General features: G+C 29.0%; 2 protein-coding genes across 3 annotated transcripts in view; one reads left to right on the top strand and one right to left on the bottom strand.

The window, feature by feature from the left end:
- The first annotated feature begins 1,587 nt into the window (after positions 1–1,587).
- On the top strand, positions 1,588–15,690 carry LOC100164028. 2 transcript variants are annotated; one of them, XM_008190669.3, is made up of 3 exons: positions 1,588–1,770; positions 4,647–5,008; positions 12,954–15,690. In XM_008190669.3, exons 2-3 carry the CDS (start codon positions 4,997–4,999, stop codon positions 13,560–13,562), a joined length of 621 nt encoding a protein of 206 aa, XP_008188891.1. In that variant the 5' UTR covers positions 1,588–1,770; positions 4,647–4,996; the 3' UTR covers positions 13,563–15,690. The 2 variants fall into 2 exon arrangements, with proteins under 2 accessions (XP_008188891.1, XP_008188893.1); XM_008190671.3 differs by lacking the exons at positions 1,588–1,770; positions 4,647–5,008 and adding an exon at positions 8,214–8,619.
- A 4,607-nt stretch (positions 15,691–20,297) lies between these two features.
- The window catches only part of LOC100166678 (flocculation protein FLO11), a 25,901-nt gene continuing 25,165 nt past the window's right edge, over positions 20,298–21,033 (bottom strand). Inside the window, exon 7 of the mRNA XM_029488458.1 lies at positions 20,298–20,967. Within this exon, the coding sequence (XP_029344318.1) occupies positions 20,924–20,967 (44 nt within the window). The 3' untranslated portion in view covers positions 20,298–20,923. The remainder of the gene's footprint in view (positions 20,968–21,033) is intronic.

Below are 21,033 nucleotides of genomic sequence, written 5' to 3'. Positions count from 1 at the left end.
TTACGGGACATCCTGTATATTATTATTAATTAGGTACATTTAAATTTGTAAACAAAATATTATTTAGATATAGTAAAATATATTTTTTTGTCCGTATTGTCTTCTATGCAGCTCCTGCTCCTTATTACTAGAAATTATCATTTACTTTATCATATCTTTGTGGTGTTGAATTAAATTATAATGGTTATTATAGTATAGGTATATAGTTCATTCCTACATGACTACACGAGTTTTGATATATGACTTACGATCGAACTAATCGAAAATTATTTGTATGTATCTATATATAGTTCAATAGTAATTGCTGCTTCACACAATTTTCCTAATAAATATTGATAGAAAATCTAAATTAATACAATTTTAAATAAAAATATTTTTAATTAATTGTATTTATTAAAATGCCATGCTTATTAGTTATTATCTTAGTATACTTCAACAAAATTATATTGTAATTATCATATAATTATGCATATTTTTCTATTTTCTATTTCATATACACTATAGAACCTAGACCGGAGGTTACAACAATATCTCGTTGTACTTAATACAGATCGATCCTCTCTTATTGTTCACGTGAATCCAACACAAGTAGATGGGTAAGTTACTAAATTCTATTATCACGATTCTTTAATCTTCAAACACGAAAAATTACTTAAACATATTATTTACTGGTAGTCTTTTGCATTTGAAAGAAATAGGTTTATAAATCATTAAAATCATTCTACTTGAACACATTTGTATTTGTATTTATTAATTTTAAACTATAATGATTTAAAACTACTTAATACTTCAGCTATTAAATTCAGCTTACGGTAATTGTATATACATTATTACGTATCTAAACGTACTTTGTACTATATTATATTAGGTAGGTTATGTATAATAGACGAACAAATAACAAAAAGCCAATCACTGCTTTCTATACAATTTTTGATTTTATTTATGTTTTAGATAATTAGTTATAATATCTGCCAATCTATGACCCTTGATACATTCATCTATAAAAGCTATAATATAGCAACCTGTTGTGCATATAATATGATAAATATTTACAAACAAATTATACAAACGAATTATTAACTAGTCAAACTATTTCGGGAATTATTATGTATCATCTAGAATAAAATTTAGAAATTAACTCTACTTTTCACGAATTATTTAAGGAATAACAACAACGCATAACATGTTCTTAAATTGTATTTATTTATTTATGTATATTTTTAATTTGCAAAATTAGAATTATTCTAATTTTGCTACTGAAACAAATCACATTTTTGTAAATTAAATGAATGTATTGTAAAAAAAAATCTTGTTGTTCTCGACGATATATCGTGACAACGAATATCTTAAACTCCATTTTATAACATAATGTAGATAGACAGATAGTATAATATAGCCACATATGTTATAGCTGAAAAATAAAAACAACGATGCGCCTGCATGTCTCAGATGATTGCAATGACGATTATTATTGTATTACAATACAATAATAATAATAATAATAATAATAATAATAATAATAATACTAATATGAAGGTATATTATTCAATGATTGCAACATCGCACATCGGTGAGACTTGTCGGGTAGGAGCTGGTAACATCGCGTGGTACATGCGGCCGGCGCAGTCTCTTCGCAGACTTCGGCCGAAACGCACCGGGCGTGCTCTCCCGCCGCCGCCATCGACGCCATCGCCGCCATCGCCGCCGTCGTCGTCGCTTTAACTGAACGACGTTCGATCATAAACATACCACATAAACCTACTGTATACCGTAAGTACCTATTGAAAATTCTCACTCATGTTTTAATATGAAAAAAATAGATTTTCTCGTATTTCCACGTTCAACAGGTACCGACCCGATGTTTTGTGCCCCTCGTATTATACCTATACGTTATAATACTGTTGACTTTCGCGAATAGAGGGGGATATCTGATAACGCGATGATGTCCACACAGACAGGCAATCCTCCCGTGGCAAGGACTGGTCTCGTGTGTCCTTGAACTGTTATAGGTAGCTATTATAATATTATTATAGCATAATATTATATTATTACAAGCACCCGACCGCAGTCTTTAGTCTTTCACTTTTGCCACGACCAACTTATACCGCCACGCCGCCGTCCGACCGGATTAATAATAGTAATAATAATAATAATAATAATAATATACCACTCATATTGCTTAACACTTCGTCAGTCTGGTGTAATCCAGGTCACCGACACGCGTGGATGACATAACTTTTCGTCGGTTTTAGACCATGCACTTGGGTCCGCGCATATACCTACTGCAGTTAGGCCATGGTGCAGTGGCCTGTATTTAGACTTTTGCCACCCGCCGGGTAACACGCAGCATTGAGTCACACATATTATCAGAAAAATTGTACAATTTTTTTTTTATGTTATATGCTAAGAATAATTTTTAAAAATTCTTTAAGTATATATATAATTTATTTTATTTCAATACTTGCAAAAATTAAAAATTTAGTTTAATCTTTAATGGGTTGAAATAATGAAATATATCCGGTTACTTATGATTATTGCCGCCCCTTTTAAACCACTGATGGGGAAATACGGGACTGTTAAACCTGTTAAATTCAACCCTGAATAAGTACATGCCCAAATCGAATGGGGATGAAAATAACTACGCGGGCATCGCAACACCGTTATTTGGGTTGTCACCTTGTCGACTGCACTTAGCTTGACCGAATTACATAACGATTACACACTTGACGCATTTCAATTGTGACGTTTGCGCTCGATCGTGAATCCTGAACCTTTATAAAGATGATGGCAATGATTCCAAATGACTTGAATTATGTACCTACTCGTATTTTGTGGTTAATTCACGTCGGTTATCGTCTAAATCTGTTAACTTGAATTTACTTTATAATATTATTGTTGTCGATATTTCGAGTTGTATAGTGTCCAGTCCAGTAAATACTGATGAGACTAGACTACATTATTCATAGTGTGAATGTGACGAGAGGGCCTATATTTATTATTCGTGCTAAGACTGTGGTGCCTAGCTGTATATATTATACAGAGCTGCGTTTTAAACGTACCTAAAATCTTAACATATAATATATGTTGAAATTATTTAATATTAAGACGAATATACGTACCTACTATACCTATTCATACATACATACATACATACATACATACATACGTGATGATGATGATATTATATCGTGGAATGAATCTGTAATGAATAATGATATTCAACGGGTTAAGGACGCGCTTCGTCATAAGGTTGACAATAAATAGCTATATAATACTCATTATACACAGGAATACAGGATTACCAATGGTTCGGTATCGTCTGGATGTCCAGGTTATTGGAATAATCCGATAATTGATCTGCTCATATTATGTTCAGTCAAAGACATCGATTAGTTAAAATTGGTTTTAAATTGAAAATATAACTACAGTTCAGAAACCTGTGTTAACGCATTCCTCACTCCTGAATATAGCGGACGCCTCTCTCGAACGAACAATATGCTAAATAATGATAATGCCCCGGTAAAAAGATTACTATTTAAAAGTCCCTGTCTATAACGGACACTTTAGTTTGTTGTGTGATTGTCTGTTATATTATACAGGTTTAACAATATTTAATTTTAAAATTTATTTGCCTAGTAATAATAAGCGTAAAACCACTGAAACTGCATAGGAATTAAGAAATATTATATACCTACCATGACTTGTGTTGCCTATGATTATCTAATTAGTTAAAAATTATATTTTATATTATAGCCTATAGGTATTCCAAATTGATAAAATGTTTTTATAATTTTTAATCACATTTTGGTACCTCGATATTCAAACTGTAAACTCATTGGTAGGTACTGTCCAGTATGCCAGTATAATATCCACTTACCTTTGAATTACTTTATATAACAATATAATTAAAATTTGAACCCACGATTAATTCTTAGTTTTGTGTACCCATCCGATTTGTGAGTTATTATGAGCAAATTTACGATAAAAACACATTTTTTAATTAAATCAAACAAGCATTTACTTATTTTTATCTTTCATCATATTCTATTTTTTTAAATAAATATTATGTAAAATGTTCGTATAATTTTTATTTAACCATTGCACTGTGTGTGCTAAATTGTTATGTGACCAAACAAGAATTTATACAGTATAATTTTTGCAACTTAAATTACAGTGCCTATTAGCTAGAAGGTACTTAATATTTATATAGTTGGTTAATCCACCAATTATGTAAAAAAATGTTTTTTTGTGTAATAATATAATAATAGGAATTATTAAATAACACACATATACCTGTGTAAATAGTTTTTAATGGGTAATAATTGCTACTATGTGTGTAACTTAGTAGAGGATCCAGAAATAACCCAAGGGGGAGGGGGGTGAATTTTCAAAAATTAAATTACCTTTTTTTAGCTTAATATTATAATAAAAAATACAACCCAAAAGGGGCGAATGCCCCTTTGCCTCCTCTTGTAGTCGCCACTGGTGTAATTGTTACAGTTTTTACATGTACCCATCTAGTTCAATGCACACATATCTAAGATACAAAGTGTATTCTGAACATTTTGTTATAATATTAATCTTAATATGTTATCATATTTAATTTTACTAGGTATTTTATTAAGTTTCCTTTTTTTTATACATAGAATCGTGCTGGAAGATGGCTTACTGGTGGCTATTGCAGTCGGCAATGTGGTACACCGCTATTATGGTTCTGGCTAATCCTCTGATGCCCACCTTAATCTTTGAGGTTTTGCCCAAGCTGCCATTGCTCATTATTCGTCGTTTAGGTACCATTCCTATTGAATCTATTTAACGGAACTCAAATCACCTGTTTGGAGTCCCGCCGAAATCATGAGTTCAACACAAATAAACTGTGGCAGGAAGTTGACCCGACGGCCTTCTGACTAGTTTATATCTGTACGGACAGTGCCGTTGAAAACTACAACCAACCGAACAGTGTCTGATCGACGTCCAACACAGCCCGAATACAATTATGAATTTTAAGGTATGCTTAAGTACACAATTTAAATATCTATATATAAGTAAAATTTTCTTGGCTTTTATTTATTTATCATTTACCTATGTGATATTTTTTATTCGACAGTTGACTATGTTTAATTTACTTATATATTGTTACAAGAAAGAAACTCTCAATCGTAGTAATATTATAATAAAAAAAATGATGATGATAATAATAAAAAAAATTAGTTTACTGAACAGATTTCACCCTTGAAAAATATATAAGTACATGCAACAAAATAAGTATAATTTTAATAATCACTTAATTTGGATGGTCTATTTTACTTTTAAATGTATTATGATGCATTATAGGTACCTATTACCTACTAATCAGTATTCTATTATCATAATAGTTTTAATATTTATAACTGCAAAGAAAAACTGTTAAAAGTTTTGTTCCATTTAACTTACAAATATAAAAGCATAGTTTTTAAGAAAGCAGTTAAAAATATTACGTACTTACATACTAGAAATATATTTATATTTTTAATACAATTTTGTCCGCGTATGATTTGTTTTCATTCTTCGACGCACGTGATCACGCACAACTTAGTAAATTTTCAATTCGCAAAATCTATGAGCAGATATGTAAAAATATTAAAATTTAAAAGCTAAAAATAAAGGCTTAGACTCAATGCCAATTGGTTCTGCTCACTGCTAATACAATTTTTCTATGTTGATCGTTGGTCAGATAGAGAAAATAAATAGTGCACTGACATTCTTATAAAATTAATTTAAGTAATTTAGATAAACATTGTGTACCTACATTATGTGTTTTATATGTTTATAACAAATTAATATATATTAATACCTAATACCATTCTTACTGATAACAACTCATACAACTATAATACATATATAGTACACATGTAATATTATACATATTAGGTACATATTTCTCTTTTATTATTCATATTATTGAGAGAAACATACTTTTAATGTGTTAACAAATTTATTTTTATATTATATTTTTAATAAATAATATAACATACCTAATTATAAAGAAAGTTTCTATTTCAGAAATATATTTTTATTATTTTAATAATCATGATAATAGGTAGTTGCTAAATGTATATAGTTAAATTATTATTGAAATACAATAAGATATGATAATAGGTACCATGTAGCATAGGTACCTCAGTACCTGGTACCAATTGGTTGATGTTAATAAATAATAATACAATTTTAAATAATAAATATGCCTTGTACACGTTCAGTATTATTTAGAAAATTATTTAAGTTTATATTATTTGTATAATTAGTTAATAGCCGTATTACTCATATATGCTTTAGGTACTAATATTCATTAGAAAACTACTCGGATGATTTTATATTTAATTAAATTTAATGTGGTGGAAACAATAACAAATGAAAAATATTGGTGCTTAGGTATTAGGTATTTTTAGTAAACAAATTTCAGATGTATGAAATATCAAATAAAATATAAATATTTTACTACAAATACCTAATACTTAAAAAAGAAATACCATGTGTTGTATAACATACTATATATTTTATTTAAATATAAATATAAGTACTTGGTCATGGTGAGTATGTGCAAATGTATTAAAATATTTACAGGAGTGACAATTATATTTCCAATAACTTCCTGGATTGTGAGATTTATTAAGTGTGAAGATAATACAAACAACTTTACCGTCTATCTTCAAGGACTTAAAATCTGTACAGAGTACAGTCACTATAGGATGTTGTGATGGAGATATGTTTTCTTAATTTTTACATAGGTACACTTGGGGTAAATAGAGCGCGTATACCTATACTATAGATGGTAGGCATCACCAATGTGTGGGAACAGTGGAACACATTTCAAGGATCACTAATATTTAAATTTACTTCCGTGGTAACAGACCTATAACGGCTATACGATATAAGTATAACACAAAATTAAATATGATGTGATAGGTTAAGTAGTAATAGTAATTTAAGTTAAAAGAAAAAATTATAATTTTACAATTTAAGAAATATTTAAAATGATAACTTATTTATTTGTTCTTATAACAATTACTATCTTTTAACTTTTTTAAAAATCAAATACGTACATACCAACCTATAGGTAAATAAAATATTTTATATTTATGTTTATGGACATTAAAATATCGTATGTATTTATATTTTTACTTTCATAATATTTTAATTCGAAAACTATGTTCTTATAATTGTTTCTAGTTAGGAATTAATTCACACAATTGCACATATATTAAAATAAACGATAAATAATAATGATTAATGGCAATTAAATAGAAATACGAAGAACGCATAATATATATTATTATAGTCTATTAGTAGGTAATGCTATTACAGTTTCGGACATTTTGTTATTTTAATGTGAAGGTAAATATTGTTCATAGAAAATTTACGAATTTTCATTTAAAATTTGTGTTATTATAAAATGCTGTATTCTTGTGTTCATAAATGAATATAACGGTATTGGATTGTACATTTGTACAAAACTGTCGACCGACTATAAAACGTCTCTCACACTCTTCACGTCCATAAGTACAGCTAATACACGGTATAAAACGGTATGATATTGAATTTATATTTAATTTTTTTTTAAAAACTGTAGTATAATAAATGTGTTAAGTGTAATGAATCTCAATAATGCAGTAAGAAAACATAAAATTATTTCATGGTCTAATATTTTTAAAAACATTGTTTGATCACTTTGGAAATGCATTTAAAATATTATATTTTTCTTGCTTCTTACACATTGATCATTATATATTATGCATGAATAACAAACTCAGAACATTTGAACAATTACCGTACATTTTAATATACAGTCCTATAAAGACTAATTAATTGTAAACATTATTTGAATGAAAAACACTCGAGTTACAACATTCAGTTTTATTTTTAAATTTTTTTCATTAGTAGTGATTTTCATTATTAGGTATTAATTACACATAGATAAAAAAATGCATTACAAATAGGTTGTTTTCGTGAGTTAAATATTCTATGTAAATATTTGTGTATGAATAGTCATAACTCATAGTACCTACACAATAGTCTAATTTAATATGCAGTCATACAAGTTTTAACTAACATACCCATACATACACATATATATACATGTATATATTATATGTTATATAACTTTAACGTAGAAAAAAAAGTTTTCATGAGAAAATAAACAACAATGACTAGGTTATCGAAGAAAATAATTTATTTATATGTTATTGTAAGTAAATAAGAACTGAAGGTTAAGAACCACTTTGTGTTTTGATCTGTATTAGAGCATTATTCAGTCGTTTTTAAGTCGTTTGTAATCTATGGTTGTCTGTAGTTCACAGAGAATGCTATTACCTATGTACAAAATCCAAACTATTCGGAATTAATTTTGATTTTAATCGTTCTACATAAATTGACCGTAGTGCGATACCGCGATAAGAACATTCTTGTTTTAGTGTTCAATTTTTATTGTAGGTCCATATCAAGAGTTTTGTTGACCAAGTGTAGACGTATATAACTGAGTTTCGAAATATTTTTAACTGTTGTTGTTTAAAATTACATCGAGGTACACCGAGTTTTATCCGCAGCTTAGTCGCAGCATTAGGTCTAAAATATATTATAATAGTGAGTATTACATTTCCTAACAGATACAATAAATTATATAGTTGTTAATTTATTAAGTGAATAATTTTAACGGAATAACCGAATAACAAAGTTATGTTTGTATTCTTTGTTATTATATTTTTAATTTAATTTTTCAAAAATACATTAATAACTAATATTATATCATGGAATGTATAGTTATCTTGTACAACCTATTTGAGTATAAGTAATGGAAAAAGTTATTTTAAATAATATGTTTAAACATATTACCTAACTTTTACACAAAAAACAACGTTTGTATTTATTTTTCTTTTATTAAACCTCTTGAATTCTATTTATTCTAATAATTGTTTATTGAGACGTTGAGCTCAACAATTAGATTTCTAATTCCTTAGTATATAGTATACTTTATTTTTATTATTCAATTACATGAATTTAAAGTTATGTACTTTTACTTAAATATTACAAAGAATTTTATGAGATTTATAAAAAAATTATTATAGCTATAATAAAACAGTTGCCATTGTATATACTATATATTATCTATTTTTACGATATTTATGTATGTCGGTTACTTAATTTTCTTTTTCAACATTTGAATTAGGTAAGGAAACTTGAGTACTTAACAGTATTCATGTTACTTTTAAAAACAGTGACAATTTTCTATATCGATACTACTCGAAAAGAATTTATTATTTCTCGAGCTGTTAGACGCAAGCAATAAACCTTGATAAATATAAAACATTGGACTTAAAAAGCAAATACAGTTTCAGCTAATTGTTTCTTTGAAAAGAAAAACGATTATAATTAAAATAATGAGAGATTATGATACAATTACATGTCATAACTATTTAAATAAATATATACATTTTGTCTTTCTATAATTTTTATATTTTATAGTATTTTAATTTTATCATGACCTCTAAAAATTAAAATTAAACAGCATCCATGGTTCACTTTTCATATCATTATTTCTTGCATTGAATTAATTACTAAATGAAAATCTATATACCTAATATTATACTAGGTATAAACATTTTTTTTTAAATATTAGTTTACCTAACTAATTTAACTTCTTTAATTTGCTTAACTTTAGTTGTATAACAAATAATATACATTTTAAAATTACATTTTATTTTAACCTTACTCGTTCTTATCTTTACGTATATTTTATATAAGTATTAATCGATTTGGTAAAAATAAAGTATTGTTGTAGAGACATTAGACATAAAACACATTCATTTATATACCTCTGTAATAATTCTCTGCGGGTACATTTTTGTTTCATCAGTATAATATACTTTACGTTCAAGGCAAGTTTGAATTGATTCAATAAACTAGTTAGACAACTTCTAACGCAATATTGTTCATGTTCTATATAATATTTTATAATCATAAATGAATAAATCCTAATAAAAGATATGATATAGTATCTTAAATAGTTATTATTTATCATTAAATTATTATTTTTTGAGATGTTTGATTGAATTGCATCCAGACAGTTTTAATCAACATCTAGATAATTCAATAAAACTTACAATTAACCAAATATCTAAATTGTCTAAATATATTATATACAAATAAATAATATATTTATAAAAAAAAAATCGGGTATTATAAACATTGGATTGGCGTACATTTTAAATTAAGTTATTTTATAATAGATTGTAAAATAATGTTCAGTTCCTATATACTGCAATATAAATATAACTGCACGCTTTTAACATATTATGTTATCAATATTTGGCTTGAATGGAATGTTAAATCTAATTTTTGATATATTATCGAAATTCCTCATTAAGTTTTTACGATTATTCAAAATAGATTAAAGGATATACATATACATACCTATACATATACATATACATATACATATACATATCTTTAATATTAAAAAAATAATCAAGCAATACATAAAATATGATAATTTTGTATGTAACTACCTACAAAATTATCATATTTTAATAATAACCTAACCTCTGTTATCAGTAAGGCTAAGCTGGAGTGCCGGACATGTTAAAAATAATAATCTATGTCAAACCATTTTTTAAACTGTGTATGTGATGAAATGGGGTTTTAACAACATGCATGTTGTTTTACATTCACTGCAAATTTAACTGAAATTGGCGTTAACCTAAATAATATTTGAAATACATACATTTTATAAGCACAAGTTGGTTATGCAATGCAAATAATAAGTAATTAAATTTTCAACAACGGTTTCGGCACATTTCTTAAACTAATATATTAGGTATAGTAGGTATACATATATTTTTAAGGTCATATTTGTGTTGTTCCAAGTTGGAATTGAGAATATAAAGTTCATTTTAACTATTTTAATTTAAAAATATATATTATAGGTATACTTGCCTAGTTACCTATACATTGTTAATTTAATAATTATTTTCTTGTTATTTTAAACTAGACTGAGAATTAACATTTATTTTATTAGAACGTCGTGAGTATAGCTTTAATTTTGTATTTTTTAATCGTCAAGGTATGTCATTTATTTGTATACAAAAAATAAAACACGATACTTATTTAAGCACAAATACATGAATTTATTGCTAACATTTTATTATAAAATATTAGATGAGCAGGAAAAATATTCGTAAAAAGTGAAATGCGAATATAGTTCGCATTGTATAATCAAACGAAATAGGTACCTATATCGATTAAACAGGAAATATTTAAAAAATGTATGCATAAATAGGTATATTATATTAATTAATGATAAACAAGATTATAAATGTAAAAACATGTCGGTAAGCATTATATAAAATATATTATGTTCTGTACCTATACTGTGCTAATACGTTTTTTTTGTTTGGATTTTGTTTTAAACTGTGACGTGATACACTCAATATCCATGCAAATAGCTAAATACGTTTCCATAAAGTTTACCGTTATTAATTGATTAAAACGGATAAATTTAACAGATATAATGGTGCAACCTTGAAAAAAAAAATAATTTCAAGAAAATAGTATGTTTTCATAATATATGTGTGCTTGTAATAACTAATAACTATATCTTGTACGTGACTATAATACCCTCGAATATGACCGATGATGACGTGTGTGTTATTGTTGTGCTGCCCTCGTAGTATGCGAGAAACGTAAGCCTGCCAGGTATATACCGTATGCGTATTATATATTATATTTCTGCAAATGTGAAGTGCGGTACGCAATTCAGTCTCATAATAATAATAAAAATAATATTCGTAGGTCATTAACGCGTTTGGCAAATGAATCCATTATTTCGATGAACTCGAATCGTCATAACGATCAGGGGTGACTACCAAAAAAACTCGCAATATGACGTGTCCGTTGTCCATATAGGTTAGGTATATGACATTTTCCAGCCGAATCCGAAAACCATAATAGTGTTAAAATTAGGTTTTTAACGCAATTAGGGGTTAGGTATGCCATGTAATTATATAACATTAGGTATTTAGGTACTATTACAGTATAAATAATTTTATACTTTAGACATATCTGTAGGTATATTAAATATGCAACAGCGTCTCAGCGATTAGCACCTACATATATTCACACTGAACACAGTTGATATTACCTTACGAAGGTTATCTTAATGGTATCGCATTTATCACTAATATGTATATAGACATATAGTAACTATATACACACCATGTGTATGAAGACCATATTAATCTGTTTTTAGTTAACTTTTAAATTTTTAATATAGTGGATGTAATTATGAGGAAAAGTATTTTATTTATAGAGCAAAATTATAAATTGTTAACATTTGTGTACGACGTATATTTTACGTAGTCTAAAGAGATGAAGGGGCCTTTTCTGGGAGTTCCAAATACTCTGTATTTAGTTGATTTTTAAATCTATAATACAGTGGATGTAATTATATGAGGAAAATTATTTTATTTATAGGGAAAAATTATGAATTGTTTACATATATTATGTCTCTGACGTACATTTTACGTAGTCTAAAGAGAAGCATGGGCCTTTTCTGGAAGTGGGGGAATGGGGAATTGTTTTCCTCTTCCCTGACTTCTTTTTTTTATCTTAATTATTTAATTTTTTAGACACTTTTTTATCCGACTGCATGGCAAAAACGTTTTATTATTTACTGCACGCAATTAACTAATATCACTCCAGGGGGGGGGGGATTCTAACAGCAGAAAATTGATTTCGTAAATGCACATGTCTTTTAAGTTATCTATATCAATTATTGTAATACCGAGTACGCACCCTATGGAAAACTGGTCGAGGGACGTCATTACGTCACCGATTATTTTATAAACATACGACCACAATATAAATCATATTATATAGTAAATACCTTATATACCTACTAATGTTTGAATGACCGTTAACAGGTGACCGAGTCGGCCGGGTCCCGCCACACCGCAGCCACCGTGGTCGGCTGGGGAAACGTACGGGCCGTGGTGTTCGTTGCAACAGTCATGTTTGCGGCCCAGTTCGCGGCTGCGCAACAGGTTGCGTTGAAGGCGGGCCGCTTGCCACGCGTCTACAACGCCCTGATCACCACTGATCAGCGTCTGTTGCCCAGCCAAGCGGAACCGATCGTCACACCAGTGTTCCGTCCACTCCAGTTCCTCTACCAATGGCCCGAAGTGAGGTACGCGGCCACCCCGTCGTACCCGTCGTCGCGGTCGGATGTGGAGGCGTCTGGTACCGACGGCGGATCGTCCGGACACGAAGTGTCACGGCCCGTCACTGCAGAGGTCTTCGACAGCAGCAGGCCCGCAGGCTCCATGGTCGTCAAGAACAACAGGCCCGCGGACTCCACGGTCGTCAAGAACAAGAGGCCCGTGGACGCTACAATCGTTAAGAACAACAGGCCGGCAGACTCTTCGGTACCGGACGTACCGCCACCGCCACTTCCTGTCACGCGCGGCCAGGACGGCGCCGTCAAGAAGAGACCGGAAGAGTATCCGCCAGCGCCCGGCGGTTTCGCCATTTGAACACCCAAGCTCCACTTCTACTCGCCCCAATCAACTACCACCGCAAAGGGTTTTAGTCGACGAGATGAGACGCAGGCCCCTAACCCCCATCACACGGTCTTCTACCACCACTGCACAGCCGTGTTATAAAATATTATAATATATAACCTATCATTGCGTTAGGTTTTCCGTCCGGTTCGGTAGAATATTATTGTTATTATACCGCATCGTACGTTCAGGGCTGTTATGGCTTGTACTTTTCCATATCTCACCCCTCAAACTTCCAGAAATTTTAATCGTTTTCGGGCGTCGACAATTTTTACGAACTCGCGTTCATTATATATAAAATAATAATAATATGTACATAATATAATAGTACCTATAATACGCGTATGACGTTATTCGACAGTTTTTAACGCATAATAAAATATTATTCTTAAAAAAAAAATATTATTTTGATGTTTTCACTTGCGAATTATCATAATATGATGATTCGCAAGTGAAATTATACGTAGTCGGAGAATATAATCAAAATTATTTTAGTCACTTTTACCTGATCTGTATGTTATTTTTTTTGACCGGTTTCGTACACTATGAAATCGTTTTATTTAGATTTAAGTAATTACCTACTATATCCGTGCAAACCATGGTATTGTGTAAAAATATATATTAAAATAAAAAATATTTAAACATTTTCAAGTTAATTATGATAATACATTATATAATAGGTTATATGTAGTTATACTGTTTAATTTGTTCAGTGACATTATTACACGAACATAATTTTTAATTCTTGTCAATATCAGTGTTACGCGATGATGAAATTGTATCTAGAAAGACCTAAGTATTTATCTAGCAAAAAAAGATACAATTTTAAAATGTTTATGATTTACATTTACTTTTCTTAACAATTTATAATATCTATCTTTCTTTTTATTTTATAACTCTACAATTATTATTTTATTTAGTTTTATTTTTATTTTTTAATTAGAAAGGTACTTTATCATACCAAATTACAAAACACATCATGAATAGACATAAATAAATGTTGTTGCTCAAGAAACGTATGTGATTCTCATTAAATTATACGTATACTTATTAATAATTTCTATTGTTTGACGTTTACGATCGATTGTTTTTCAACGCATTTAGCCTGTCGAGTTTTCTGCCATTATTCTGTAGCATTTTTTTTTTGAAGGTACATATTCGTAGGTCGTGATCAGATTCGTATTTATTGTGTTGGTTAAAAATAATTTTTATTAAATAACTTTTTTAATTTTTATAAGACGAGAAATTACTTATCAAACTTTTATGATTCGATAATAATCATACTAATATAGGATAATATTTTTAAGCTATTAGAGCCTATATTTCTACAACAGAATGAATCATTAAATAATGTTATTTTTAAGCCTTATGCACCAAAATAATACACACGATTTTCACAAAATAAGCAAAATTGTATACGACGCCACAAATCTTAATATACATAATATATATTATATATATAATAGTTATAGAATCAGTTATAAACAAATAACATATTATACATAATAAAAATATAATAAATACTTCAAATCTCCAATATTAGAGAAAAAATTATTGTTTATGTATTGGTAGGTTTATAGACGTACCGCATGTTGCTACGATTAATCAATAATTTTTCAACAGCTTTCAAGTTGATCGCATTCTGCAAGTTCGTAACATAGCTACAAATGTTTACTTTGCACTCATGCACAATACCTTAAGTATGCACCAAAGAATTAATATTATATTCACTTCTATTCTCTAATCACAATGAAAGGAATAGTTCCTTCAAAAACAAGTATAATAATTTATAAATTATATAATTACATTTTTCTTTTTTCTTTCTGTAAGTACTTGTGAAGTTTAAAAATATTTTACGTCTCAAAATTCTTATATTGGCCATCTGTTACATAAATGAACGATAAGCTAATTTGATAGTAGTAATAAAAATAAAATATGTCATGAAATAACTCCCAGTGGAGGCACTTCGTTATCGTTGTTTAAAGATTAGTATAATTTTGTTTTTTATTATAATAATGCTCTACTACGGCTTCAAAAAATGCCAAAATATACTATTGTAAGATTTGCATGCAATAAAGATTCGATATATCCAACTACTAAATTATTTGGAGAATTTAGCGTATTAAATATAAATAATTTATATATAAAAACCTGCACTATATACCTAAAAAACATATTCTATTATCTCCCATGAAACACGAGGTCAAGACTAGATAATATGCAGAATAACTTCTCATTAAAATGGCCTAAAGAAAATTAGTTGTCATTGGACATGTTCGATTTCGTTGGGACTCAGATATACATAATTTAATGCCCAATGATGTGGCTAATATGTGTTCCTACCCAGTCCTGTAAAGAATATTTTTAAAAAGTACTTGAGTAAAGACTTAAATACATTTTTTTTAAATATTTAAGATACTATTCAAATACTTTAATTGTAAAGTATTTCAGATACTACTCAAATACTTTGAAAAAGTATTTGGATTACTTTTCCAATACTTTTGGTTTTTAAAGTGGGTTTCTTACTATCGTAATATAAACACATAGGTAGTAGGTAATCTAATAGTTATCTAATAGTTTTAAAGGGAATATTGTAATTTTTTTTAGAAATCTGGTTTTCATAAACCTTTGGGCTTCGGCTAACACAGAAATACAGAATATTAAATAAAACCATTATTCTATTAGTGTAGTTGACAATAATATTTTTCCAACCAATTATTTTGAATAAAAATAAAATGTTCGAAATAAAAAACCAAAGTATTCAATACCAAAAAGTATTTGAATACTTTTACTCAAATACTTTTACTTAAATACTTTACAGGACTGTCCCTACCAATATGTTCAAAAAATACGTTACCCAATGTCTTTATGAATACCTACGATGCAACAAGCCATAATATATATTTTGCTTAAATACCAAAATTGTAAAATTCCATTTTTATTTAACGGTTTGTTTTATTTTGTTGTTTTAACTAATGCTTTTGAATTTTTTACTGTGTATATTAATTAAAAACATGTTGTAAGTGAAATAACTCTCGGGCCTCCACTCGAGTTTTAAACTCAGCGGAGCCTCTAGTAATCTTTTCTGATATTAAAATGAATAAATTTAGGTACTAAGTAAATAAATGATAAATATGTAATATATATACTATACAAATTCCGGAAAAATTATTAACTATTTGGTGATTAAAATTATTACGTGTTGTGCAGTAGAAATTCTCAGTCTATTGTTTAGGGTTTTCCTGTGCGTGTGAAAATATAATTTTTCCCTACCACATAACATTATATCAATATAATAATATGTATATTATGTTTATTGCAGTAGGTACACGGAATTATTACAAAATGTGTGAATTTCTCGCTGTATGTGTTGTATATGAAATACAAATTATTATTATATTATATAATTGGTATTAATTATAGATTATAATATATATAAATATATAATTAAAAAGTTCTCACTTTTTCAGGAGGAGGAATCTGCACTCTATCCCTGGCGGACTCCATCCGACCACCGTCTCAAAGCTTGACTTGAAGCTCATTTAAATATGTACATATTGCGCCATTATAATATTGATCGCATTAACCACACATATCGTCTATAATATTTATGTAGTTGTGTCACTTGGACCTGGTCATCATGCCTTTATATCCCATGCCTATCCAAATATATCAATTAAGGGGATCGGAGGTGGTATTTAATTAAGGGGTTTAGTATAGGCAATATTTAAAGCACGTGCGTGTGTGACTTGTGACTGTGTGTGTAGTAAATAATTGTTAGTGTGTGTACGTGTACCACACTACACAAGCAGAGCCTACGCATGCGGCTTTCCAGCTATCCAGAAAGTGCGTGTCTCATTTGACTAAATGTATGTACTTTTTGCCCATCCTACTTACCTATAGATCTAGTAATGCGATAATACTTTTGAAAACTGATTTGAATTCGTCATAATGTCTACTTGAAATCGGCTAGTTCACATTTTAAGATAATGATATTAATGCCTTCCTTCGTCTTTGCGTTTCGCAAATAAAAACAATATTTGTATGCCATCATAAAGCAATATAATGTCTTCGCCTTCAATGCTTTATATTTCAGATGTATTACCTCAGGTCGATACCGCGGTTTTTGATCAAATATAATATAACGAACATAAAGAAAATAGAAAAACACCCACTTTTGAGACTAATTACGACTTGAGACCATATTGGGTAATTTAAATTCAATAATATTGTATGCTAAATGCATTCAGCTGTCAAGTGTCGACGAAAAGGTTTATTAATCAATACAATATTGTAAATATTGTTATAATATTAATCCATGTTAAATGAACAAAAACAATCACTAACATATTATATATTTTGATTTACATTTTTCTTAAAACTGCATAATGGAACATATCTAACGGCGAAGTTGGTGCTCAAAACATAAACGGAAATGTATTTCGTACATTATATTGGTAATAATATTACAGTATAGAGAGTGATCCATTTAACATAAGACACTTATTATACGCAAAGTAGATGGTTAAACGATAAAGTGTCTTACGTTAAATGGATCACTCTGTATATAGATAGTCAGATAGATACATTAATTAATCGTTTATATCGCTAACATTTAGTGTATAGTATTTAGAAATAAAGATGATGGCTGACAAGTATGATTATTTTAGCGTACGGGTAGTATTAGTAAAAATTATGTAGTTTTTAGGGTTCCGTACGGTAAAACGGGACCCTATTACTAAGGCTCCGCTGTCCGTCCGTCCGTCCGTCCGTCTGTCACCACTCACCAGGCTGTATCTCATGAACCACGAAAGTTAGAAAGTTGAAATTTTCACAGATTATGTATTTCTGTTGCCACTATAACAAAAAATACTGGAATATATAATATAAGTAGTGTTGCCGACATGTTTATAGCTGATGATGGTACGGAACCCTTCGTGCGCGAGTCCGACTTGCACTTGGCCGGTTTTTTAGTATTTATTTTTTTTAGCATGAATAATAAAACATAAAAATTAAACATTAATATGTTAATGTGCTGGACACGGTAGATTCTATAATCTACCGTGGTGCTGGATAAGAGATTTTCTTCCTGACCGATTTTTCGTGAGATATTCGTTGTCATGGTTACTTATTAATAAGTAACAAAAATAAAATTTAATTATATTAAATGTAATTTTCTAGATTTCTAGATTCCAGAAATCACCCAGAGATACAAACATTACTGAATACAATAAAAATTATATTATATTATTTGGCTTTATATTTTGATTATTTGTAATAAATTATTTTAATCATTACTTAAGTAAAAAATGAATTTATAAGTTGTAACGTAGCACGTTACTCAATATTTTTAAAATAATGTTAGAAGCCCAAAAACATATTTAGGATTCATAATTACAATAACAATTTTATCATATTATTTTGTAAACATAAAAGTAATTTTTTTCCAACTGGGAATATTATAATTTTCATGATAATCGACATCTTCCCACCGCTCTTTATGTTTTATCATGTGCTTTTATCTGATGTATAAAAATAAACAAGATGAAATAAAAAGTTTTAAAAAAAACCGTCGAAATCGATTTGCTGTATTGCCAATAGGTTTCGAATGTCGCTTGACACTGAGTAGTACACAGTAATGGATGTGTTAAATTTGAATTCAATATTATAGATACATCATCACTGTACACGAAAAACGATTCTGAGCGAAGGAGACGAGTCGATCAACATCAATTTCTAAGGATAATTTATCTCATGATCGTACAAAATGTCTATACTCTATATCATAACAAATATTATGCAATTATCAAAATTCGGTAAGTTGAACTAATTTTTGCCAAAAACATATTGCTTATTATAACATATAAATCAATATCGATGTACCATATAGCCATGAAAATAACTAAAATAAAAACAGAAAAAACATAGCTTATAAGATTTATTTAAAAAATTCATAGTATGTAGACACTAGACAGTGTGTTGTTATAGCTAGTATACGTAATGGAAAAAAGTTTCAAGTATCTACGGTTGATATTTTTAGAATTACAACGTCATAATAATTAAATCGTTGTTTTTAAACTAAATATCAACTAATTTCGTCAAAATTAGAATTCAAAATGTCTACAAAAGAAAATTGTGCACATTTATTTTCGATATTTTGCTGTAAGATCAGCTAACGTTGAGGAACCTATTATATCTAATCAATAATCATCAACCTTTTCTACTAACAAGCAAAAGTGTAATCATGAATAAATAATACAACTTGAGTGTTGTTTTTTACTATAATAACTGATAACTGATAAGTGTGTATCGTATTGAATTTATTTCAATTTTTTGAATTTATTCATAATTTTCAAATCATGCTTCGTTTCAACAATAATCATACACAGTTAAGTTTAAAACTGTATATCGTATATTTTAAGTACCTATATTTACTAGATAAAAAAAATAAAAAAATAATCATCAAGAACGATGGTGTTACATCACACACTCTGGAACCACCACCAACGTTAGCATAATATAAATTTGACACAATGCGTCATATTTTATATACATTATATTATATATAATATGCTCACTCCATCGTCCACCGTGACACGACGGCCTTCACAATTTAACGTGTACACCCGGTTAGTCTCTTAATAATAATTTCCTCGAAATGGCGTCTATCTATTATTATAATATACAGATAAACAAGTACCCATACAGTTAAATGTATTATACATCGCCGTTTGATTTATTTCTTCAACTTCATCATGATAATAATATACACGTCGTGCGCACACTTTTATTATACATAATATTTTATATTCGAGTGTATAGTATACATTATAATATTATATTATATAACATGAAATATATTGTATTTTAGTAACGAGAACCTATGACTGGCTAAACGGCTAGTATACTTATATTATATTATATTACATAGGTACCTATCTATATATTACGAGCAAATTTTAATGACGTGCTTGTAAAATAATTATTTCGGATGAAACCCGCTAATACGTTGTAAAATATAATTGCATAAAAAAAACGTATTCTTTTATGTTGTACGCAGTAATTTTTATTTAAATACGTTCGTTTTAACACAATAAAACAATCACGGTACAATAGTTGATTTCATTAGGTATATATATATTTATAGTCTTCTGAAATATTGACTGACAACTACCCTACGGATAATCGGTACTCATCGTCGAACATCATGGCACAAATATATAGATTATACAAAGGCAATGTTGGATGGATTGTTAATGGAAGAACAAGGAAAATAAGTGTAAAGTGACCATTTCCGGGGGCGAGGGAATGGCGGGAAGAATATCGCAAATGCCTTAAGCTGACTCTCCGGCCGGAGCGTTGGTGCTGCTGCTCTCAACTGCTACTTCCGGGGCGGAAGTCGACTGGACGGAAACGTCGGCAGCAGCGGCGGCGGCAGCTGTGG

The sequence above is a fragment of the Acyrthosiphon pisum genome, chromosome A1, assembly GCF_005508785.2.
Source record: "Acyrthosiphon pisum isolate AL4f chromosome A1, pea_aphid_22Mar2018_4r6ur, whole genome shotgun sequence".
In the NCBI taxonomy this organism is placed as follows: domain Eukaryota; kingdom Metazoa; phylum Arthropoda; class Insecta; order Hemiptera; family Aphididae; genus Acyrthosiphon; species Acyrthosiphon pisum.
This window is presented reverse-complemented; position numbering and strand designations above follow the sequence as displayed.